The 19,072-nt window shown below is 41.1% G+C and overlaps 1 protein-coding gene across 1 annotated transcript; it reads left to right on the top strand.

The window, feature by feature from the left end:
* The first annotated feature begins 207 nt into the window (after positions 1-207).
* On the top strand, positions 208-2,421 carry LOC111869187. The gene is made up of 3 exons (XM_023860478.2): positions 208-1,069; positions 1,355-1,608; positions 2,276-2,421. Exons 1-3 carry the CDS (start codon positions 243-245, stop codon positions 2,419-2,421), a joined length of 1,227 nt encoding a protein of 408 aa, XP_023716246.1. The 5' UTR covers positions 208-242.
* The last annotated feature ends 16,651 nt before the right edge of the window (positions 2,422-19,072 follow it).

The raw sequence follows: 19,072 nt of genomic DNA, 5'->3' as shown, positions 1-19,072 counted from the left end.
CGCAGCAATGTGGCCACTCCACAGACACTCAGTTACACCCACTACACCTTATACAATCTTAGATCTAAATACTCTCTAATTTGATTCCAGTTTTCCTGCTTTTATTAAGGATAACTGTTGCTGTATTTTCCGCAAGTTGCGTTCAAAACAAACGGAGATAGAACATTATACTCTTATATACACAAAGCTGTTAAGGTGTTAACCAGATGAGAAACTATTCTTACACTCAGAATCGTCGAAGTATGAAGACCGGCAGGCCACTTACGGATCTACGAACTAATGGGAACAAGGTACCCATTCAAGATGATGTATCTCCAAGGATACAGGGAGACCTTACTCAAGTTCCCAAGTGTGAAGTTGCAGAAACTCGGGTAACGGCCAGCCGGGCGAGACCTGTGCAGGCTACTCGGGACATCAAGGGAAAACGGCGTGTTGGGAGACGTCGTATTGTGAACTTTCCTATTCCCGATTACGGTGACGTTAAGCCCAAAGTTGACTGTTGGAGGAAGAACTGGAGAACTGGAGACGAAAGCAGTGAGGTTCCCGTTCAAGATGATGTAGTACCTCTAAGGAAAGTGGGAGACCTTACTCAAGTGCCCCAGTGTGACGGGGAAGAAACTCTGGAAAGTGTTCCCTTCGTCAGTATTACATCGCCACAGGTTAGCATGAGCGAGCCACCGAAGCCAGAGTCTGGAAGCGTCGAGAGCAATCAGTCTCTTGGGAGCAGTGTGGAAAAGATCATCCAAGATCTAGACCATGTCAGCAAAGATTCCGTGGTCCGCACATCGAACATCGAATCGCAAATCAGTGGCCATGACAAGAAGGTTCCCGTTCCAGATGATGTAGTACCTCCAAAGAAAGAGCAACTGCTTACTCAAGCGCCCAAATGTGACGATGAAGAATCTCTGGAAAGTGTTCCCTTCGTCAGTATTACATCGCCACAGGTTAGCATGAGCGAGCCACCGAAGCCAGAGTCTGGAAGCGTCGAGAGCAATCAGTCTCTTGGGAGCAGTGTGGAAAAGATCATCCAAGATCTAGACCATGTCAGCAAAGATTCCGTGGTCCGCACATCGAACATCGAATCGCAAATCAGTGGCCATGACAAGAAGGTTCCCGTTCCAGATGATGTAGTACCTCCAAAGAAAGAGCAACTGCTTACTCAAGCGCCCAAATGTGACGATGAAGAATCTCTGGAAAGTGTTCCCTTCGTCAGTATTACATCGCCACAGGTTAGCATGAGCGAGCCACCGAAGCCAGAGTCTGGAAGCGTCGAGAGCAATCAGTCTCTTGGGAGCAGTGTGGAAAAGATCATCCAAGATCTAGACCATGTCAGCAAAGATTCCGTGGTCCGCACATCGAACGTCGAATCGCAAATCAGCGGCCATGACAAGAAGGAAAAGGCACCTAAAAAGGAAAGAAGGCACAAGAAACTCTTCGGTTGGTGCAGAAAAAAACCAGGGGATACGAACACTGCAAAGAAACAAAAGAAGAAAGGTCTTCTGCGCAGACTGTTGCGCTGGATCAAATTTAAACGGACGCATACCAAAACGCTGTTACGAGTTTCAATACTGAGCCATTTCGTAACAATGACACGTCTTTACGGCTGCTGTACTGCGATGTGGAAAGCAAATGGAAAAACTACCACATTATCACTTTTCCTGGATAGTCTCTTTCCAAAAACAGAAGATCGCATTAAGTGGAGGAACTGTTTTGGAAGAGATTGTGGACCTGTCGTCTGACAGATTACTGATGAATGAATGAATACACAAAATATATTTTTACAGGAAATTCAAAAGTTGTTGTTTGATTATAATATATGAAACGTCTAAATATTTATGCTAATTAAAAGGATGTTCTTTCTCTATCATGATCTCATACCTTCCGTTTGTGTAATGTCAGTGAGTTAGACAATGCTAAGCCATTCAGAGGTCTGCAAGAAGACGGCTTCGTCATGTTCCTTTCCACATATTGATGTTAGCGATTATTGTCTTTCATATCTTCAGGACAATGAACAATTTCGAGAGTCACGTTAGTAACATTTAACTCCTGCTTTTCATCCCATGGATGTGACCTTAATGACATCTGTGTAAGTATAAATATAGGTCAGTAATTACGCTTCGCTGAAGGAAATGATCTTCACAACCGCCTTCCTGTGACATAGTCTTGAAGACATTACACTGTCTTATGACCCCAAAATGAAGCGCTGAAAAACTTTTTGGTTTTACAGTCGTGTGAATATCCAATGTACATTAATGTTTGTGTTACATGAGTTCAGCCAACCTGGCAAGCCAAGATGACATCATTCAACCTCAGATCATCAAGTTGGACCTGGATGTGCCAGTTTGCTGGTTTCATAAACTATTTCTCATGTCATGGCTTAGTGTAATTAATGAGCATATTGGCGATATGTTAAATAAATGAAATGAAGGAATTTTCACAATCTTTATATTTACTTTACTATATATACAGCATGTTCAAAGAGAAACTCAACCTTTGATGTGAAACGGACATCAGAAATACGCGGTTGTAAGCTGCTGCCGTTACATCCCTTGAATATATTTACAACCGTATAGACATAATGAGTAAGGAGTTTTAGAATTTCTAAATCAACTACAAATGTTCTCTATTATGAGCGTTGAAAGATAAATTGTGATGTTCACATAAAAACTTCTTGCTGCATCTATAGTTCGCAGTGGTAATGGCACAAACCGCGATTCACAAAACCATTGTCATATTCTTGTGCACGCGGCAATGTAGTTACTTGAGATACTATGCTGTAATCCAGAAGGGCACAGGTTTGATTCTCGATGACTTCAATAAATTTTTTAATTAACCAAGACCATCCAGCTGCATTATGGCCCTGGGGTCTACTACCTTCTAACACAAATGAGTGCCAGGAATCTTCCTGGGAATGGGCGAAGGGCGGCCGGCGAGTAAGGCTGGCAATCTTCCCGACATCTGTGAGCCGACTGTCTAGAAAATATGGGAGCCTCAACATCTTACAACCTATGGGCCTCCAAACTGTTACAGGGATAAAAGAAAACAAAACAAACTCCGTAGTCTCTAGTCCGCAAGCGAACTATACCGACCGAGCGACCACCGCTTCTGGGCGAAGGTAGTGCCAGCTTTAGCGGATAGAGAGTGTCGCGTGGTCAGACAACGCATCACCACGGCCGTTAATTTCGGTTTTTCTAGACCGGAGCCGCTATTTCCTTGAAATGGCTCCTTAATTAACCTCACTAGACAGAGTGAACCCCGTTTCAGAACCACTAATTATCAGAAAATCTGGTAGCGCCGGGAATCGAACCTGGGGCCTCTGGATCTGTAGCCAGAAACTCTGGCCACTAGACTACAGAGGCTGTCGTTACAGGAATAGCTTTACTTTCTTTTTCCTTGTCATTCTCTTCAGACCTTGTTTCCAAACATTTTCAATCGCTGTTCCGTTTACAGACCGCCTCTGTGGCCTCGTGTCACTTTATCAAGAGAGGAACAGGAGAACTTTAAATGGAAGGACTGTACATATTCTGAAGCTCGATTTCAATACAAACTTCATTTTCATTTATTGTTTATGTGTCCATTTTTTTATTTTCGTCGATGTTCTATTAACTGTTCCTTACATTATGACGCTATTTCGACTGCAAAATTTATATAGCATCGGCTAAGATTATGAGAAATGTTGCCTAAGTAAGAATTTGTAAGAAACAGAGGCATCTATTGTAAAATTCTCGTACAATTCAAGAATACGCCAGGAAAACAAATTTTTAGCAAGATATCCGGTGATATGTCGAAATACGAATCGGATACTTAGCGACTCTATATTCGGAACGCTACGTCCGTCATTTCTGTCGCAGGATTTTGGATTATTTATTTGTAACTAGATCCCCGCCATGAGCCAAGAACAATTTCTGTGTTATGTACGGTACATATAATTCTACCTTAATGCTTTGGCGGCTCTTAAAATAATTAGCATATTTTCAGATAATTATATTTTCAACTGATAAATTAGTGTAATAATTACTCAATTTGTTTCAAAATTAATAACGATAGACTATAATCAATATGGACTGATTTGCACCAAGAATTCTGGCGTTACGAATGCTTGGGGATTCAGTCTGCTCCAACAGTCACTGAACATTTAGGTTTACATGGATGTTATTCTCTGAAGCCTGATCACGGAAGTCCCCATTCAGTATCACAATACTCGTACTTCGGAATGGAAAGCATAGAGAGAATGAAATAATTGCTATGAAAACATAAAGGAAGGATTTGGGCAGTGTTACATCCCTGGCTACACATGTTCTGTGAAGATGGGTGTTTATTAGTTCACTGGGTCAGTAGCTACCTTCGAGCGGACATCTTCGTGACGATCGTGACGTCATCCCCCCCCCCTTCTTTTCCATTCTCTCCTTCAAGAGGCATCCAAGCCACCTCTTCATGATCTCTTTTGACTAAATAACAACAGTTATTCAATTACAAAGAAATTCTGGTTATTGGGGCGAAGAAGAGAACTGTATCTTGTTCTTACACTGTACCCTGTGATTCGAGCAACAGCTTTACGACAAAATTCTCTTACGTATGGATGGTAAAAACGTATTTTTGTTTAGAGAGATTGGAGGTAGTAAGATACTTTTATTTCAGTAGTGGCGTAAGACGCAATCTACGCGTATGCTTTAAAATGAAGCGTAACTAGAATTACGTGTATGTTAAATGTTCTGTTGAAAATAATATGAATAAATACGTTCACTTCAGACAACAAACTAAGTTATACAAGGCCGCGCCATAGCTGAAGCAGTTAGTCGCTGGCTTTCCATCGTGGCGGCCCGGGTTCGATCTCGGGTCTGGTCAAGTGGGATTTATGGTGAACAAAGTGGCGCTGGGGCGGGTCTCCTCTGAGTACTTCGGTTTCCCCTGCCAATCTTCATTCCACCAAATTCTTCATCATCATAATCACCCGGAGCCTGCTACAATAGGCCAATCAGTGGCCGCCGTACCGACTGGACCCAGTTGGACTCCACCCCCCACTAAGCGAATTAAAAAAATTATACAAGGGATACAATGGTAAGAAGATGTGTTAATTTGTCTCGTAGGCGGTAGCAGATCTCACGAATCAATAGTTCATGCAATTAGCAAACAAATAGGCCAATAAAGAAGTATGACTTCAATGTAATGAGTAGGGCCCGGATCTTTATGCGCTAAAACACTTAAAATATGCGCTAAAGAGCGAGAAAATATGCACCAAAATAAATATGCACTTAAGAAACAGGTCACTTTATTCAGACTCACCTATTTACATGTATCATTCACTGCAGAAAGTAGCATCACAATAGGCAACTAGAAGTCTTTCAGTGTTTTCTGGAGACAAACTGCGTCTGTTGTCCGTCAAAATGCGTTTACAGGCTGAGAATGATTATTCTACATCAACTGCCGTGATTGGACAGTATGTATACACTGGCGCCGAAGGTTCGGAACATTCATCTGGCAAAGATACCCTAATTCCACTCAAGTACTAACTAACTGACTCAATCTTTTTTAGTTCTGGATTCGATTTCAACACCATTTCTAACCTGAATTTAATCTTCTCTCCAATTTCGCCTGGACCGGAGTTCAGTGAACATGTTGCTTCCTGAACGAGTTGATATGAGTCGTGAAGGAGTTCACCATGAGATGCTAAGCTCTCAATGGCTTTTGAAACTGTAGAAAAATGTGCATGGATAAAATTCACATCTTGATAAACAGTATCACTTCCAAACACCACTTTTGCTTCATGGACAAATGCATACTCATCTTCAAGTTTTGTAACCACTTCTTTTACTTGATTGAAATTCTCCTGATAAAATGAAACTGCGGATATCCATGTCCCCCACCTAGTTAGGACAGGTTCAGGTGGCAGAGGAACCTGAGGTAAGCAATCTTTGTAGAACTGAACACGAGCTAGTGCTTTCAGAAATATTTTTTCCCACTTGCAATTAAATCGTTAACAGATGGAAACTGTGCTCGTATTTTTTCTGCAATACGGTGTAATCCGTGAGCTAAACAGGTTACATGTATAAGATTTGGATAAAATACTTGTAAGGCCTTTGCTGCTTTCAACATATAGGAAGCTGCATCTGTGAGTAATACAAGCACCTTAGAAGAATTATTCTCAATTTCAGATGGCGAAAGTAGTTGCAGAGAATCATTTACAAATCTTTCTATTGTGCTATGGTTGGTTTTCTCTAGTAATGTGCAAGCAAGAAAATGAGGGTTGCCGGGTTCGTCTGGGTGTAGCTTACCAAATACGAAATTTCCTATGTATCGGCCATATAAATCGGTTGTCTCATCCAACGATATCCAGACACAGTTCCCTCCGATGTCAGAACGGATTGACTCCAGAGTAGATTCATACAGCAAAGGTAGATAATTTTTTCTAAGAGTTGATTCATCTGGGATCTTTTGAATTACACAATATTTCTCCAGAAATGATCGCAGAACTGGATTGCTTAATTTATTCCATGGAATGTTGCTGCATACTAAAGCCTTACAAAGATCGGCTGAAAATATATTAACAGAGGACTTGGGTTTGACCTGTGTAAGAAGTAGTTTTTGTGGTGTGCTGTTCTTTTTCCCCTTCTTTGCCGTAATATGTGCAGTCGTTCTTGAGTGTTGTTCAAGTTGAAATTTCTTTTCATATTTTACTTCCTTTGCGCAAACTTGACAGTACACGACGACACCGTCTGCTGAATAGTCACAATTACCCGACACCCACCGATTTTTCAAATATCTACCGCTGCACTTTTCTTTAGGCATTTTCAGTACACGAACACCTTTTGATGCAGACTATTAAAGAAAAAAGTAACACATTAACTGAAGAGACTTTTCTCTCAAGACCAACCAACCCTCTGATGCTACTGGCTGCTGTGGTGGTCAAAGGAATGCAGGAAAATCGCACCACATCCCTTTCGATATAACCAAGCTATCTGCTTGCATTGTAAGTGGTAAAAGTGCCGTTACTCAGAGAGTTCAGAATAGCAACTGGCAATGGATGCCCAAAACACAGGCAAACCCGATTTTGTTAGAGAATATCTATATTATCCTTAATTTCAAACATATATGCAGAAATATGCTCTTACGTTTAGAATATGCAGTAACGACCAAAAACCCTCAAAATATGCATTTGCATATGCGCATATGCATTTTAAAAAATCCGGGCCCTAGTAATGAGGTTCTTTAGTTTAAAGTTGGGGACAGCTAATATCTTATAATTATTGTTACCTAAAGTGCACGAGACTGACAGTGTCTGATAGTTATATGTGCAATGTAAGAACGTAAAATTGCTGTGTTCAAACACTACAAAATAGCAACAAAACAACACATTAAATATAATTAGATGCACTCGACAAACTGTACATTGCAATTTATTGAAATAATGTGTTCCGCCACAGTGATCAATGCAGTGCTTAACTGGCTTATAAAATTCTCCTAAATTATCTTCTAAAGAGAGGTGAATTTCACACCAAAGCTGCAGTCTCGATACCAACTGAATCCAGCTGCGTAGACTGTATGCTTAATCGAAATTTTAATATTTATATAATCTATATTGTAATTATCGAGGGATATCACTGCTATCAACTTCATATAACATTTAACCAATATCTTCTCTCAAGGTAAAGTCCATGTATATATGAAATTATTGGGGATCATCAGTATGGGTTTCGACGTAACAGATCAATTACAGATCAGATCTTTTGCATTCGTCAGATATTGGAGAAAAAATGGGAGTATGATGAAACAGTACATCAGTTATTCATAGACTTCAAGAAAGCCTATGATTCAGTTAGGAGGGAAGTACTGTACAATATTCTGATAGAGTTTGGGATACTCATGAAATTAGTTAGGTTGATTAAAATGTGTTTAAACGAAACGTATAGTAAAGTCTGTATAGGTAAATCTGTCTGATATATTTCCTATCCAGAATGGTCTAAAACATGGAGATGCTTTATCGCCACTCCTTTTCAACTTTTCCTTAGAATATGCCATTAGGAAGGTCCAGGGAAACCAGGTGGGACTGAAATTAAATGGGACACATCAGCTGTTGGCCTATGCCGGTGATGTGAATCTACTAGGTGATAATGTAGATACCATAAAGAAAAACACACAAACTTTATTTGACCCAAGTAAAGAGGTTGGTCTAGAAGTAAACACAGAGAAAACTAAGTACATATTACTGTCTCGTCACAAAAATGCAGGGCAAAATCATGACATAAAGATAGGAAACAGATGTTTTGAAAATGTGGCACAGTTCAGGTACTTGGGAACAACGATAACAGATCGAAACCTGATTCAGGAGGAAATTAAGAGGAGATTGAACTAGGGTAATGCTTGCTACCATTCAGTCCAGAACCCTTCGTCCTCTCGTCTGCTGTCCAAAATCATAAAAATTAGAATATACAAAACTATAATTTTGCCTGTGGTTCTGTATGGGTGTGAAACTTGGTCTCTGACATTAAGGGAGGAACATAGACTGAGGGTGTTTGAGAACAGGGTGTTGAGACTATTTGGACCGAAGAGAGATGAAGTGACAGGAGGTTGGAGAAAACTGCATAATGAGGAGCTTCATAACTTGTACTCTTCTCCAAGTATAATTAGAATCAGCAAATGAAGGAGGATGAGGTGGGCAGGGCATGTAGCAGGAATGGGGGTGACGAGGAATGCGTATAGGATATTGGTGGGAAAGCCAGAAGAAAGAGGCCATAGGGGAAGACGAAGGCGTAGGTGGGTGGACAATATTAGAATTGATCTTAGAGAGATAGGATGGGATGGCATTGATTGGATTGATCTGGCTCAGTATTGGGAATAGAACACGGTAATGAACCTTCGGGTTCCATAAAATGCTGGGAAATTCTTGAGTAGCTGCAGAATTGGCGGTTCCTCCAGAAGGGCTCAGCTCCATGAGTAAGTATATTCTCTATATTAATTCACAGCAATTTTAAACTATTAAGTACGGATAATTCATACTTCTATGAAAATAGAGAATTACTCTATCTAACCGGTACCCTCCCTTCTATTCCTAATTTTAAACATTTTCTTCCCCCCCCCCTTGACACTACAGCCCCACTGGGCCTAGGTCTACCTCCATGAACTTCTCCGTTCACTTCGGTTTTTCTAGATCTTACACATTCGGTAGGACTCCTTGGACGGGTAATCAGCTCGTCGCAAGGCCTCTACCTGTACACAAACAGAGAAAAACGCGCACACACAAACTAAACATCCACGCCCTGAGTGTGATTCGAACCCACGATCTCGGTTTCCAAGCGAGCGAAGACAGTACATGCCTTAGAACGCTCGGCTACCGTGACCGGCTAATTTTAAACATTACAAAGCTAAAATTGTGTTACTTAACGCAGTAAATATTTCTTTAAGAAACAGAAGCCGTTCAAGAAAGTGCCCACCTTTTTTGGAGCCCAGTGCTTCATTAACCTGTTCAGAAAAGCCGCCACTAGACCCCGCCATCAGATAATTAGATTGAATCCATATATTCACATGAGAAGTAGTGATAGCTCTTATAGCGGTGAGCTACGGGATGAACGGCCTGGGTTCCATTACCGGAAGGGACAAAAATTTTCTCCTATCTACAGCGTCCAGACGGGTTCAGGCTTCCCGGCCAGCCTCCTATCGAGTCAGTACCTGGGTCGATTTCCCTGGGTGTAAAGCGGCAGTAGCGTGAAGCTGACCATTTATATCTAGTGTCGAGGTCAAGAATAGTGGAGCTTTATCTCCACTCCGTCACATCTCATGGTATAGTGCTTAGCTAATTAAGGACAAATAATTTTACCTTTTCAATACACTCACAGGTTATCCCTTTAAGACCTACATTAATACTATCCGCTCGTCTTCGTTCAGAGCCCAAATTGTTTGTTTTTTCTCTCTTGAGAATTCACAACCAGCATTTCGTATGCATCACCCCAGTATCCTAATTTGAAGTAGCGTATAATTATAATACATTTTGTCAATATTTAATGTTTTCAAAATATTTCTGTGCCTCTAGAAATACGAAACCGTGAATAACATGGAAATAGTCTTGATGGAATTCTGAAGCAAGGGCATTGCACTACATGAGCAGCAAGAGTGAATGAACTGGACACGGTAGATATAAATCAGACAAGCAATAGAAAGGGCGGCCAAGGCAAACAGGTAAAGTAATGAAGGGAACAGAAGTCCTGCAATTTGACAGTCAACTATGTGCACTGGTCCGAATAGACTGACTATGAATCATTAGTCTGTAATGATGTACGTAACTACAGAAATAAGAATGATACAGATGATTAATTATGGATTCAAGAACGTCGATTCAACGACAGAAGTTATGTACCGCCACATCCCAAAAGACTGCACCCTTATCGCTGATGGTAAAAAAATGTAAAAAAAAAGGCAAAGTCATCCCTGTAAGAGGCCGTGGAGGCCGATAGGGTTGTGAAATATCGAGGCTCCCACATTTTCTAGGCAATCGACTCATAGATAGCGGTGAGATTGTCAGCCTTACGCGCCGGCCGCAACTATACTCCCAGGAAGATTCCTGGTACTCATTTCTGTTAGAGGCTGAGTCGACCACAGGGCCATAGTGCGGATGGAAAAGTTAGGTGAATTGAAAAAATCAATGACCTTGTATGAAATCGAACCCGCGTGCCCCTTAACGCTGATGAAGACATCAAACCTCATACTGCACTACACACTTTAAAAATGCCAATATGTGAAGCTTGGCATTTAGATAAATCCTGGTTTTTTAGATTTGACAGATGAGATTAGTCCTTTTGGCCTGTTCAAGTTCAGATTTAATTTTGAAAAAGAAACGGATCCTATGCAAATTTGTTAGAACTTTCTGAAATAAGCACTAGTCCACTGCAAGGATTTACGTACGAAGGGAAATACAGGACAGATATACTCGTACCTAGATATACACCCACTGTTGTACCTCTTCTTTCGTGGTGTTGAGGACATAGAAAACAACGATGTCACTCTCAAAAGGAACACTATAATTCCGAACAAAAAAAAATACTAATGAGATTGTTTGAAACAAAACGTAGTTAAAATTTCTCATGGACAAGGCGCGAAGTTACTTAAGAAGTGTATTTACAGCTCACAGTCAAACCGGTAAAGTAGGGAACAGCTTGATCCCGTATTAGCCAGTGGTGTGACTCCAGCAATAAGAGAATCAGTTATGAACAAACTCCGTGGCCTGTAGTCCGGGAGCGAACTATACGGACCGAGGGACCGCCGTTTGTGCCAACTTTAGTGGATAGAGGTAGTCGTGTGGTCAGCGCAACGGATCACCACGGCCGTTAATTTTGGTTTTCTAGACCGACTCAGTAGGATTAAGCAAAAGAAAATGTATCCTAAAGGAAGATGTTATATTTATTGAAAAGGTCCAGAGATTTGCAGGTGTTGTTAATAATAAAGGTACAGTTGTCATTGTGCTTAACTAATTAAGCACTACACCATGAAGACGTATGGGGGTGTGAGTGTATAGATCCACATTTTCTTGAACTTGGATATTAGGTGGAGATAAGTGGTGAGCTTCATTCGACGGCCGCTTTATCCTGGAGAAAGAGCCTTCGGTAACCATTGGATTGGATGATGGCTGAACCCCAGAGCCGGTCTGGACGACGTGGAGAAGAGAGAATTCTTGACCCTACTAGAACTCGAACTCCGACCTCTTGGTCGTCCAGCCCGTAGCTAGTCACTATACCGACTCCGCTATCCCGGCTCACGGTGCTGTTAATAATAACAATAGATCAAAATAAGTAGCAATGATCCCAGCAGGATTATTCTAGGTAATGGAACTTACTTACTTACTTACTTACTTACTCATGGAGCTGAGCCCTTCTGGAAGAACCGCCAATTCTGCAGCTACTCAAGAATTTCCCAGCATTTTATGGAACCCGAAGGTTCATTACCGTGTTCTATTCCCAATACTGAGCCAGATCAATCCAATCAATGCCATCCCATCCTATCTCTCTAAGATCAATTCTAATATTGTCCACCCACATACGCCTTCGTCTTCCCCTATGGCCTCTTTCTTCTGGTTTTCCCACCAATATCCTATATGCATTCCTCGTCACCCCCATTCCTGCTACATTCCCTGCCCACCTCATCCTCCTTCATTTGCTCATTCTAATTATATTGGAGAAGAGTACAAGTTATGAAGCTCCTCATTATGCAGTTTTCTCCAACCTCCTGTCACTTCATCTCTCTTCGGTCCAAATAGTCTCAACACCCTGTTCTCAAACACCCTCAGTCTATGTTCATCCATTAATGTCAGAGACCAAGTTTCACACCCATACAGAATCACAGGCAAAATTATAGTTTTGTATATTCTAATTTTTATGATTTTGGACAGCAGACGAGAGGACGAAGGGTTCTGGACTGAATGGTAGCAAGCATTACCCTAGTTCCATCTCCTCTTAATTTCCTCCTGAATCAGGTTTCGATCTGTTATCGTTGTTCCCAAGTACCTGAACTGTGCCNTTTCAGTCCCACCTGGTTTCCCTGGACCTTCCTAATGGCATATTCTAAGGAAAAGTTGAAAAGGAGTGGCGATAAAGCATCTCCATGTTTTAGACCATTCTGGATAGGAAATATATCAGACAGATTTACCTATACAGACTTTACTATACGTTTCGTTTAAACACATTTTAATCAACCTAACTAATTTCATGAGTATCCCAAACTCTATCAGAATATTGTACAGTACTTCCCTCCTAACTGAATCATAGGCTTTCTTGAAGTCTATGAATAACTGATGTACTGTTTCATCATACTCCCATTTTTTCTCCAATATCTGACGAATGCAAAAGATCTGATCTGTAATTGATCTGTTACGTCGAAACTCACACTGATGATCCCCAATAATTTCATCTATATATAGACTTAACCTTGAGAGAAAAATATTGGATAAAATGTTATATGAAGTTGATAGCAGTGATATCCCCCGATAATTACTACAATCAGTTTTATCACCCTTCTTGTTAACTGGTAAAATAATAGACTCCTTCCATTGATCAGGCAACTTTTCCTTATGCCAAGTAGAAATAATTAGATTGTGGATCTGAGAACGTAATGTTTCGCCTCCTGCTTGAATAAGTTCTGCCGGAATTTGATCACTACCTGGCGATTTATACCGTTTCAATTTTGCAATAGCACTTTCAACCTCAAAAGGGCTAGGATCAGGTATTAACGGCTCAGCTGTATCGATTTCTGTCTGCCTAACGTCACTGACCCTATGTACATTCAATAACTGAGAGAAGTAGTTCCAACACCTATTCAAAATGTTGTGGGAATCTGCAAGCAGATCACCAGTCTCATCCTTCACTAAGTTACTGCTAGGCTGGTAACCCTTTTTAAAGTCATTTATTCCTCTATATAGGTCTCTAATATTCTTATTGTTACTGTTCATAGCAAGCTCATCAATTTTGTCTTGCAGATATTCCCTCCTTTTGTTCCTGAAATGCCTGCTGGTTTCACGTCTTATATTGTTCAGATTATCCCCATTTAACTCGCTTGGATCCTGTAACCATTGCAACTTGGCCTGGTTTCTTTGATCTAATAATTTTGAGCATTCTTCATCGAACCATGGCTTATGCTTCTTCGGTTCATAATGACCTAAACTATCTTTGGCAGACATTTTTATATACTTTCTAATAGTTTCCCAAGTTTTATTAACACACATCTCAGTGTCCAAGTTTTCCAAAGCCGTGAACCTATTTGAGATTTTAACACAATACTGCTCCTTACCCTCTACTTCATTTAATTTCTTGAGATTGAACCTTTCCATATGAACTCTGTGTGTTGTTTGTTTGCTCACTGCCAATCTTTCCCTAACCTTTGCCACCACCAGGTAGTGGTCAGTATCACAATCTTCTGCCCTGAATGATCGGACATCAAGTATACTTGAGTACCGTCTCCTATCTATCAAAATATGGTCTATTTGATTGTGTATCTTCCGATCAGGAGATGTCCAATTAAATTTATGGATGTTGCGATGTGGAAACATTGTACTTTTGACAGTAAGATTTTTTGATGTGGCAAAGTTTACAACTCTTAACTCCATTATCATTACTAATTTCATGCAAACTCTCGTTCCCAATTGTTGGTTGAAAATGTCTTCCTCTCTACTTTGGCATTGAAATTTCTTAACAAAATTTTCGGAAATTTATCAAATACATGTTCTAGTTCCTCATAGAATCTATCCTTTATGTCATAAATTTTATATTCTGTTGGGGCGTGAACATTCATAACAATGATATCACACCAGCGAACTTTTAGTATTATATGTGATATCCTATCACTAACGAATTCTACCCTCTTAACTGCTGATACGTTTCTCTTATGTACGAAAAAACCTGTATCTAATTCACGATTTTCATTCCCCTTTCCATAGAAAAATGTATAGTCTCCTGCTGGTGCGATGCCACCTCCATCCCATCTGACCTCCTGTACTGTAATCTAACTTATATTTTAAGATTTCTTCTGCCACTGCCCTGAGCGAACTTGCCCTATACAAACTTCGTACATTCCAAGTGCCAAATCTCATATCCACTTTCATTAGCTTAGGTCGTTTATCCAAGGAATCCGTCCAGGTCCGAGGCTTTGTGTTCATTTTCGTAACATAATGATTTTTACGGTGAGGAGTTGTTAGCCCCACGCCCAAACCTAATGCTGGAGGGTCACCCCTTATTGGCTGTCCGCGTCTGCTTATTCAATATGATTACTTACTCATGGAGCTGAGCACTTCTGGAGCAGTCGCCAATTCTACAGCTACTCAAGAATTTCCCAGCATTTTATGGAACCCGAAGGTTTATTACCGTGTTCACAAGAGCCTTAGACTGGTCCCTATCCTGAGCCAGATCTATCCAATCTATACTGTATGATTACTTAGCCATATAACCAACTAACTAACTCCATGCAGCAAAAACCTTCTTGAGAACTCACTAGTTCCTCAGATACACAAGATATTTCCCTCCTTTTATATAACTCAAATGTTCACTACTGCATTCACAAATGCCGGCCGCTGGATCCTATCCTGAATCACATGAATCCAGTTCACATACTCCAATCATATTTCTTTAAGATTCATTGTAATATTATCTTCTCATTTATGCATAGGTCTTTGATGAGGTCTCTTTCTTTCAGGTTCTCCGAACACAATTTTATATGTATTTCTTCCATGCGTGCTACACACTCTGCCAATCTAGTCCTCCTTGATTTAATCATTCTAATAATACACAGACTTACTTGGTTTTTGGAATTTTCCATCGTCCGTTATTCTAGAGAATATAAAACACGACGTTTCGGAAACTGGATCCGTTTCCGTGCTCAGGTGAAGGGGTGGAGAAGACACCTACTCAGGTGGGCCTCTTAGAAAGAGCTAATCATTGGACAACCACTGTCAGATTTACATAACTATTTAATCCCTTTAGATTAGGCATGTGCCTACCTTATCACAATTTTTATTGTGTATTTCCTTGTTGTCTCCCGCCGAATTATCCTGGTCTCAAAAGTAATCAAATAGCTATATAAATCTGACAGAGGTTGTCCAGTGATTGAGATTAGCTCTTTTTAAGGGGCCCAATGAAGTAGGCGTCTTCTCCTCATCTTCAGCTGAGGACGGAAACAGATCCAGTTTCTGAAACAGGTTTTCTATTCTCCATAATAACGGACGATGGAAAAAGTCCAAAAATGCAGTAATTCTGTGTGTTACACACCGTTGTCAGAACCCTTTAGTATTTACTCTTAATAATGTTTAGTGAATAGTATGAGTTATGAAGATCCTCACTATAACATTTCTACAGCCTTCTATCACTTCCTTCCTCTGAGTTATGGTCGTGATCCGGAGACCGCGACCTGCCACTGGATTGTCTGTTGCACAGGAGGCGAGACCTGCTCAGAAACATTCTATACGATGACGTACATGGTACAACTGTTGTCGATGTCAAATTTATTGTTACCCCAACAACGGATTTTCTGTGCAATCCCAACACTCTTTTGTATTTCAGGGACAAAAGATATAAGTACAGTACTGTACTTTGTATGATGGTGTACTCAGCGCCGGAGAGGCTACAAACAATTGAACAGCCGTCAAACAAAAAACAAAAGAACATCAATGAATTTAGGCTTTCGTTGTGACCTATTTAAAATGTTGAACCCCTTCTGGGGTAATGGCCCCATATGGAAGCGGGCTATGCTCCCAGTTTCCTCCGAAATATTACCAACACAGTTATAAACAAATTTTAAATACTAATAAAATGTCGGTTATAACTGTAGACCTACAATTTCGACGATCACAGTGACCGTGCGGTCTAAGGCATGAACCGTCTTCGTCCGTTCGAACACTGGGATCGTGGGTTCGAAACCCACTCAAGGCATGGCTTTCTGGGTGCATTTGTTCTGTGTGTGTTGTTGTTCAAGCTCGGAAATATATGCACAGAGTAACAATTCTGGGGGCTTCCCCAACTTTTGCTTTACTATCTCGATCAGGTATAGAAAAGTGAACTGGACATAAAATTTCTCTGTAACTTTGGCTCGAGAGAGTTTTGCTCCGATAAACATTTAGCGAGTAACGCCTGATATGTTGGCAAAAAAACCGGTAGGTCGCCGTGCAAAGCGCCCGGTATTTTTGTCCGAATTTGGCCAAAAGTGTAATATGTTGCTATTATAGCTTAATTGCTGAAATCAATAATTGTGGAGCCAGAGAAACAGTCATAGCTAGCAAAGGTGTCTGAAACAACATTCGTTTCTAGGCAACGGACTCGAAACAGATAAGGGAACGATGTTTGTTGCTAGGCAGCAGATTCTTAATAACCAAGAATAGATGGCTGCTGCTAGGGAACGGCTCGGTAAAAACGTTCCCACAGCAACGAATACGCATGCAACAGAGAAACGGTTTTTTCTACGTGGTCCATGGTGTGATGTTATAAGCAAGGGAGAAGGTTAGAGCTTAGTCAATTAGTCTGTGAAAATAAGACTTTGTTGGAGCAAGAATTTGCAGTTGGAAGGGAGCCGCCGTTCAGACAGAACTTGAGCACGGAAGAAGAGGAATAGCCACTGTTAGAAATAGTCGTCAAGAAACGTCTAGTGAAAACACTGTAGGCTGGACAAGACTTAGCCGTGTCCTGTGGTGATTTGTAAAGTGTGTAGATCAGCGATGGCCATAAAATTAAATGTAATTATGAGTCGTGTTTTAAATTGGTCAATAAATCAAATAACCAATCCAAAATCCCGTTGAAAGTCATTCATTCACGTGACAATATATTTTAATTATTTAAGAATGTAGGAAAATATATGGACCAGTAACACAAGAAGAGCAGTGGAGAATTAGAAACAACGAAAAAATGGAATAGATATTGAATAAAGAAGATACAGTTAGATTTATAAAGGCAAGAAGACTCGATTGGCTGGGACATGTAGAAAGAATTGATTCTAACAGAATGCCACGGAGAATCTTGTATGAGAAGATCTATACTAAAAGAGTAAGAGGTAGACCAAAATTGAGATGGTTTGATGACGTCAGAGAAGACCTTAGGATATTGAAAATTAAAGATTGGAGATCTGCTGCGATGGACAGAGAAGTCTAAAGGCTGTTGGTGCAGGAAGGCAAGGCCCACAAAGGGCTGTAGAGCAAGTTGGTATGGTAGTCAATTCAAAGTCATGTTGAGACTGACGGTCAGTCAGTCTGTCTGTCTTGGTGTCGAATCCCGTCTGGGGCTCATGACCAGATGTTACTTTTTAAGTGAAAGTTACTGTCCTGTCCATGTGGGGTGTCCTCTCTGACGAGAGGTCGGGTCTGTCCTTTGTCAGTCATAGTCGACAGTATCAGTCCATTGTCACTACGTACACTTTTTTTTTTTACAGTTGATTCTTAATATCTAGTATGTATAATATACACAAGGCCTCTGTCAGTCTAGGCTCAGCACAGCTTGGTATGGTATGGTACTACATATATATATAGTCCCAAGGCGGACCAATAGAAAATACCGCTTCCTCTACTGTTGTATTTACAGCGCCGTTGCATAGCAAGGGAAGTTATTCGATTGTTGCCTGTGTATTCGTTGCTGTGGGAATGTGTTTATTGAGCCGTTGCCTAACAATGTGTCTATATGTCACAATATTTATCTTGCTATAAATGATGTTTGAGTCCCTTACCTGGCTAACTTCTATTCTATCTCATTACAGCGTCAACATATTAATTTACGTGTTAGGAGCCGCTTTATTGTCAGTGATATTACTTTAAAGCAGCTAGCGGGAGCAGGGATAGCTCAGTGGGTATAGCGACTGGCTATGGGTTGGATGACCGAGAGGTCGGAGTTCGAGTCCCGGTAGGATCAGGAATTGTCTCCTCTCCACGTCGTCCAGAAAGGCCCTGGGGCCCACCCAGCCTCCTATCCAATGGGTACCAGGTGCTCTTTCCGCGGAGTAAAGCCGCCGGAGCGTGAGCATAAATGTACAGCAGTCGATTGAATGAGAATCGGCAGAGGAAACCGAAGTACTCGAAGAAAACTTCCTCCAGTGCCACTTAATCCACCACAAATACCACACGACATGAATTGTGCTCGAACCCAGGCCGCCATAGTGGGAAGCCGGTGACTAACCACCTGAGCTATGGCACGGACTGGCCCGGTAGGTAGAACCTAGTAAATGCTCCTTCCCAGGGTTACGTGGCGGATGCTCAGGCCTCCGTAGAGACGGTAGGTAACCTGTGTAGGAGAAGGAAAGTAAGAAAAAGATATCCCTGTAACAGGCCGCGAAGGCCCATAGGGTTGTGAGACGCCGAGGTTCCCACATTTTTTTAGACAATCGGCTCACAGATGGCGGTAAATTTGTCAGCCTTAGGCGCCGGCCTCTCTTTACACCCAGGAGGATTCCTGGTACTCATTTCTGTTAGAGGCTGAGTCGACCAGGACCATAGTGCGCCTGTAAGAATTAGGTTAATTAAAAATAATCCACCTAATCTGGACTCGAACCCCGAATTTCCGGCTTGTAGCATAGTGCCTCATCCAACTACACTTCCGCGAGCGAAGGAAAGTGTGAATAAAATCCATGG

The sequence above is a fragment of the Cryptotermes secundus genome, unplaced genomic scaffold (genome assembly GCF_002891405.2).
Source record: "Cryptotermes secundus unplaced genomic scaffold, Csec_1.0 scaffold1482, whole genome shotgun sequence".
Classification (NCBI taxonomy): domain Eukaryota; kingdom Metazoa; phylum Arthropoda; class Insecta; order Blattodea; family Kalotermitidae; genus Cryptotermes; species Cryptotermes secundus.
The sequence above is the reverse complement of the archived record's forward strand: the minus strand, read 5'-3'. Positions and strand labels throughout refer to the sequence as shown.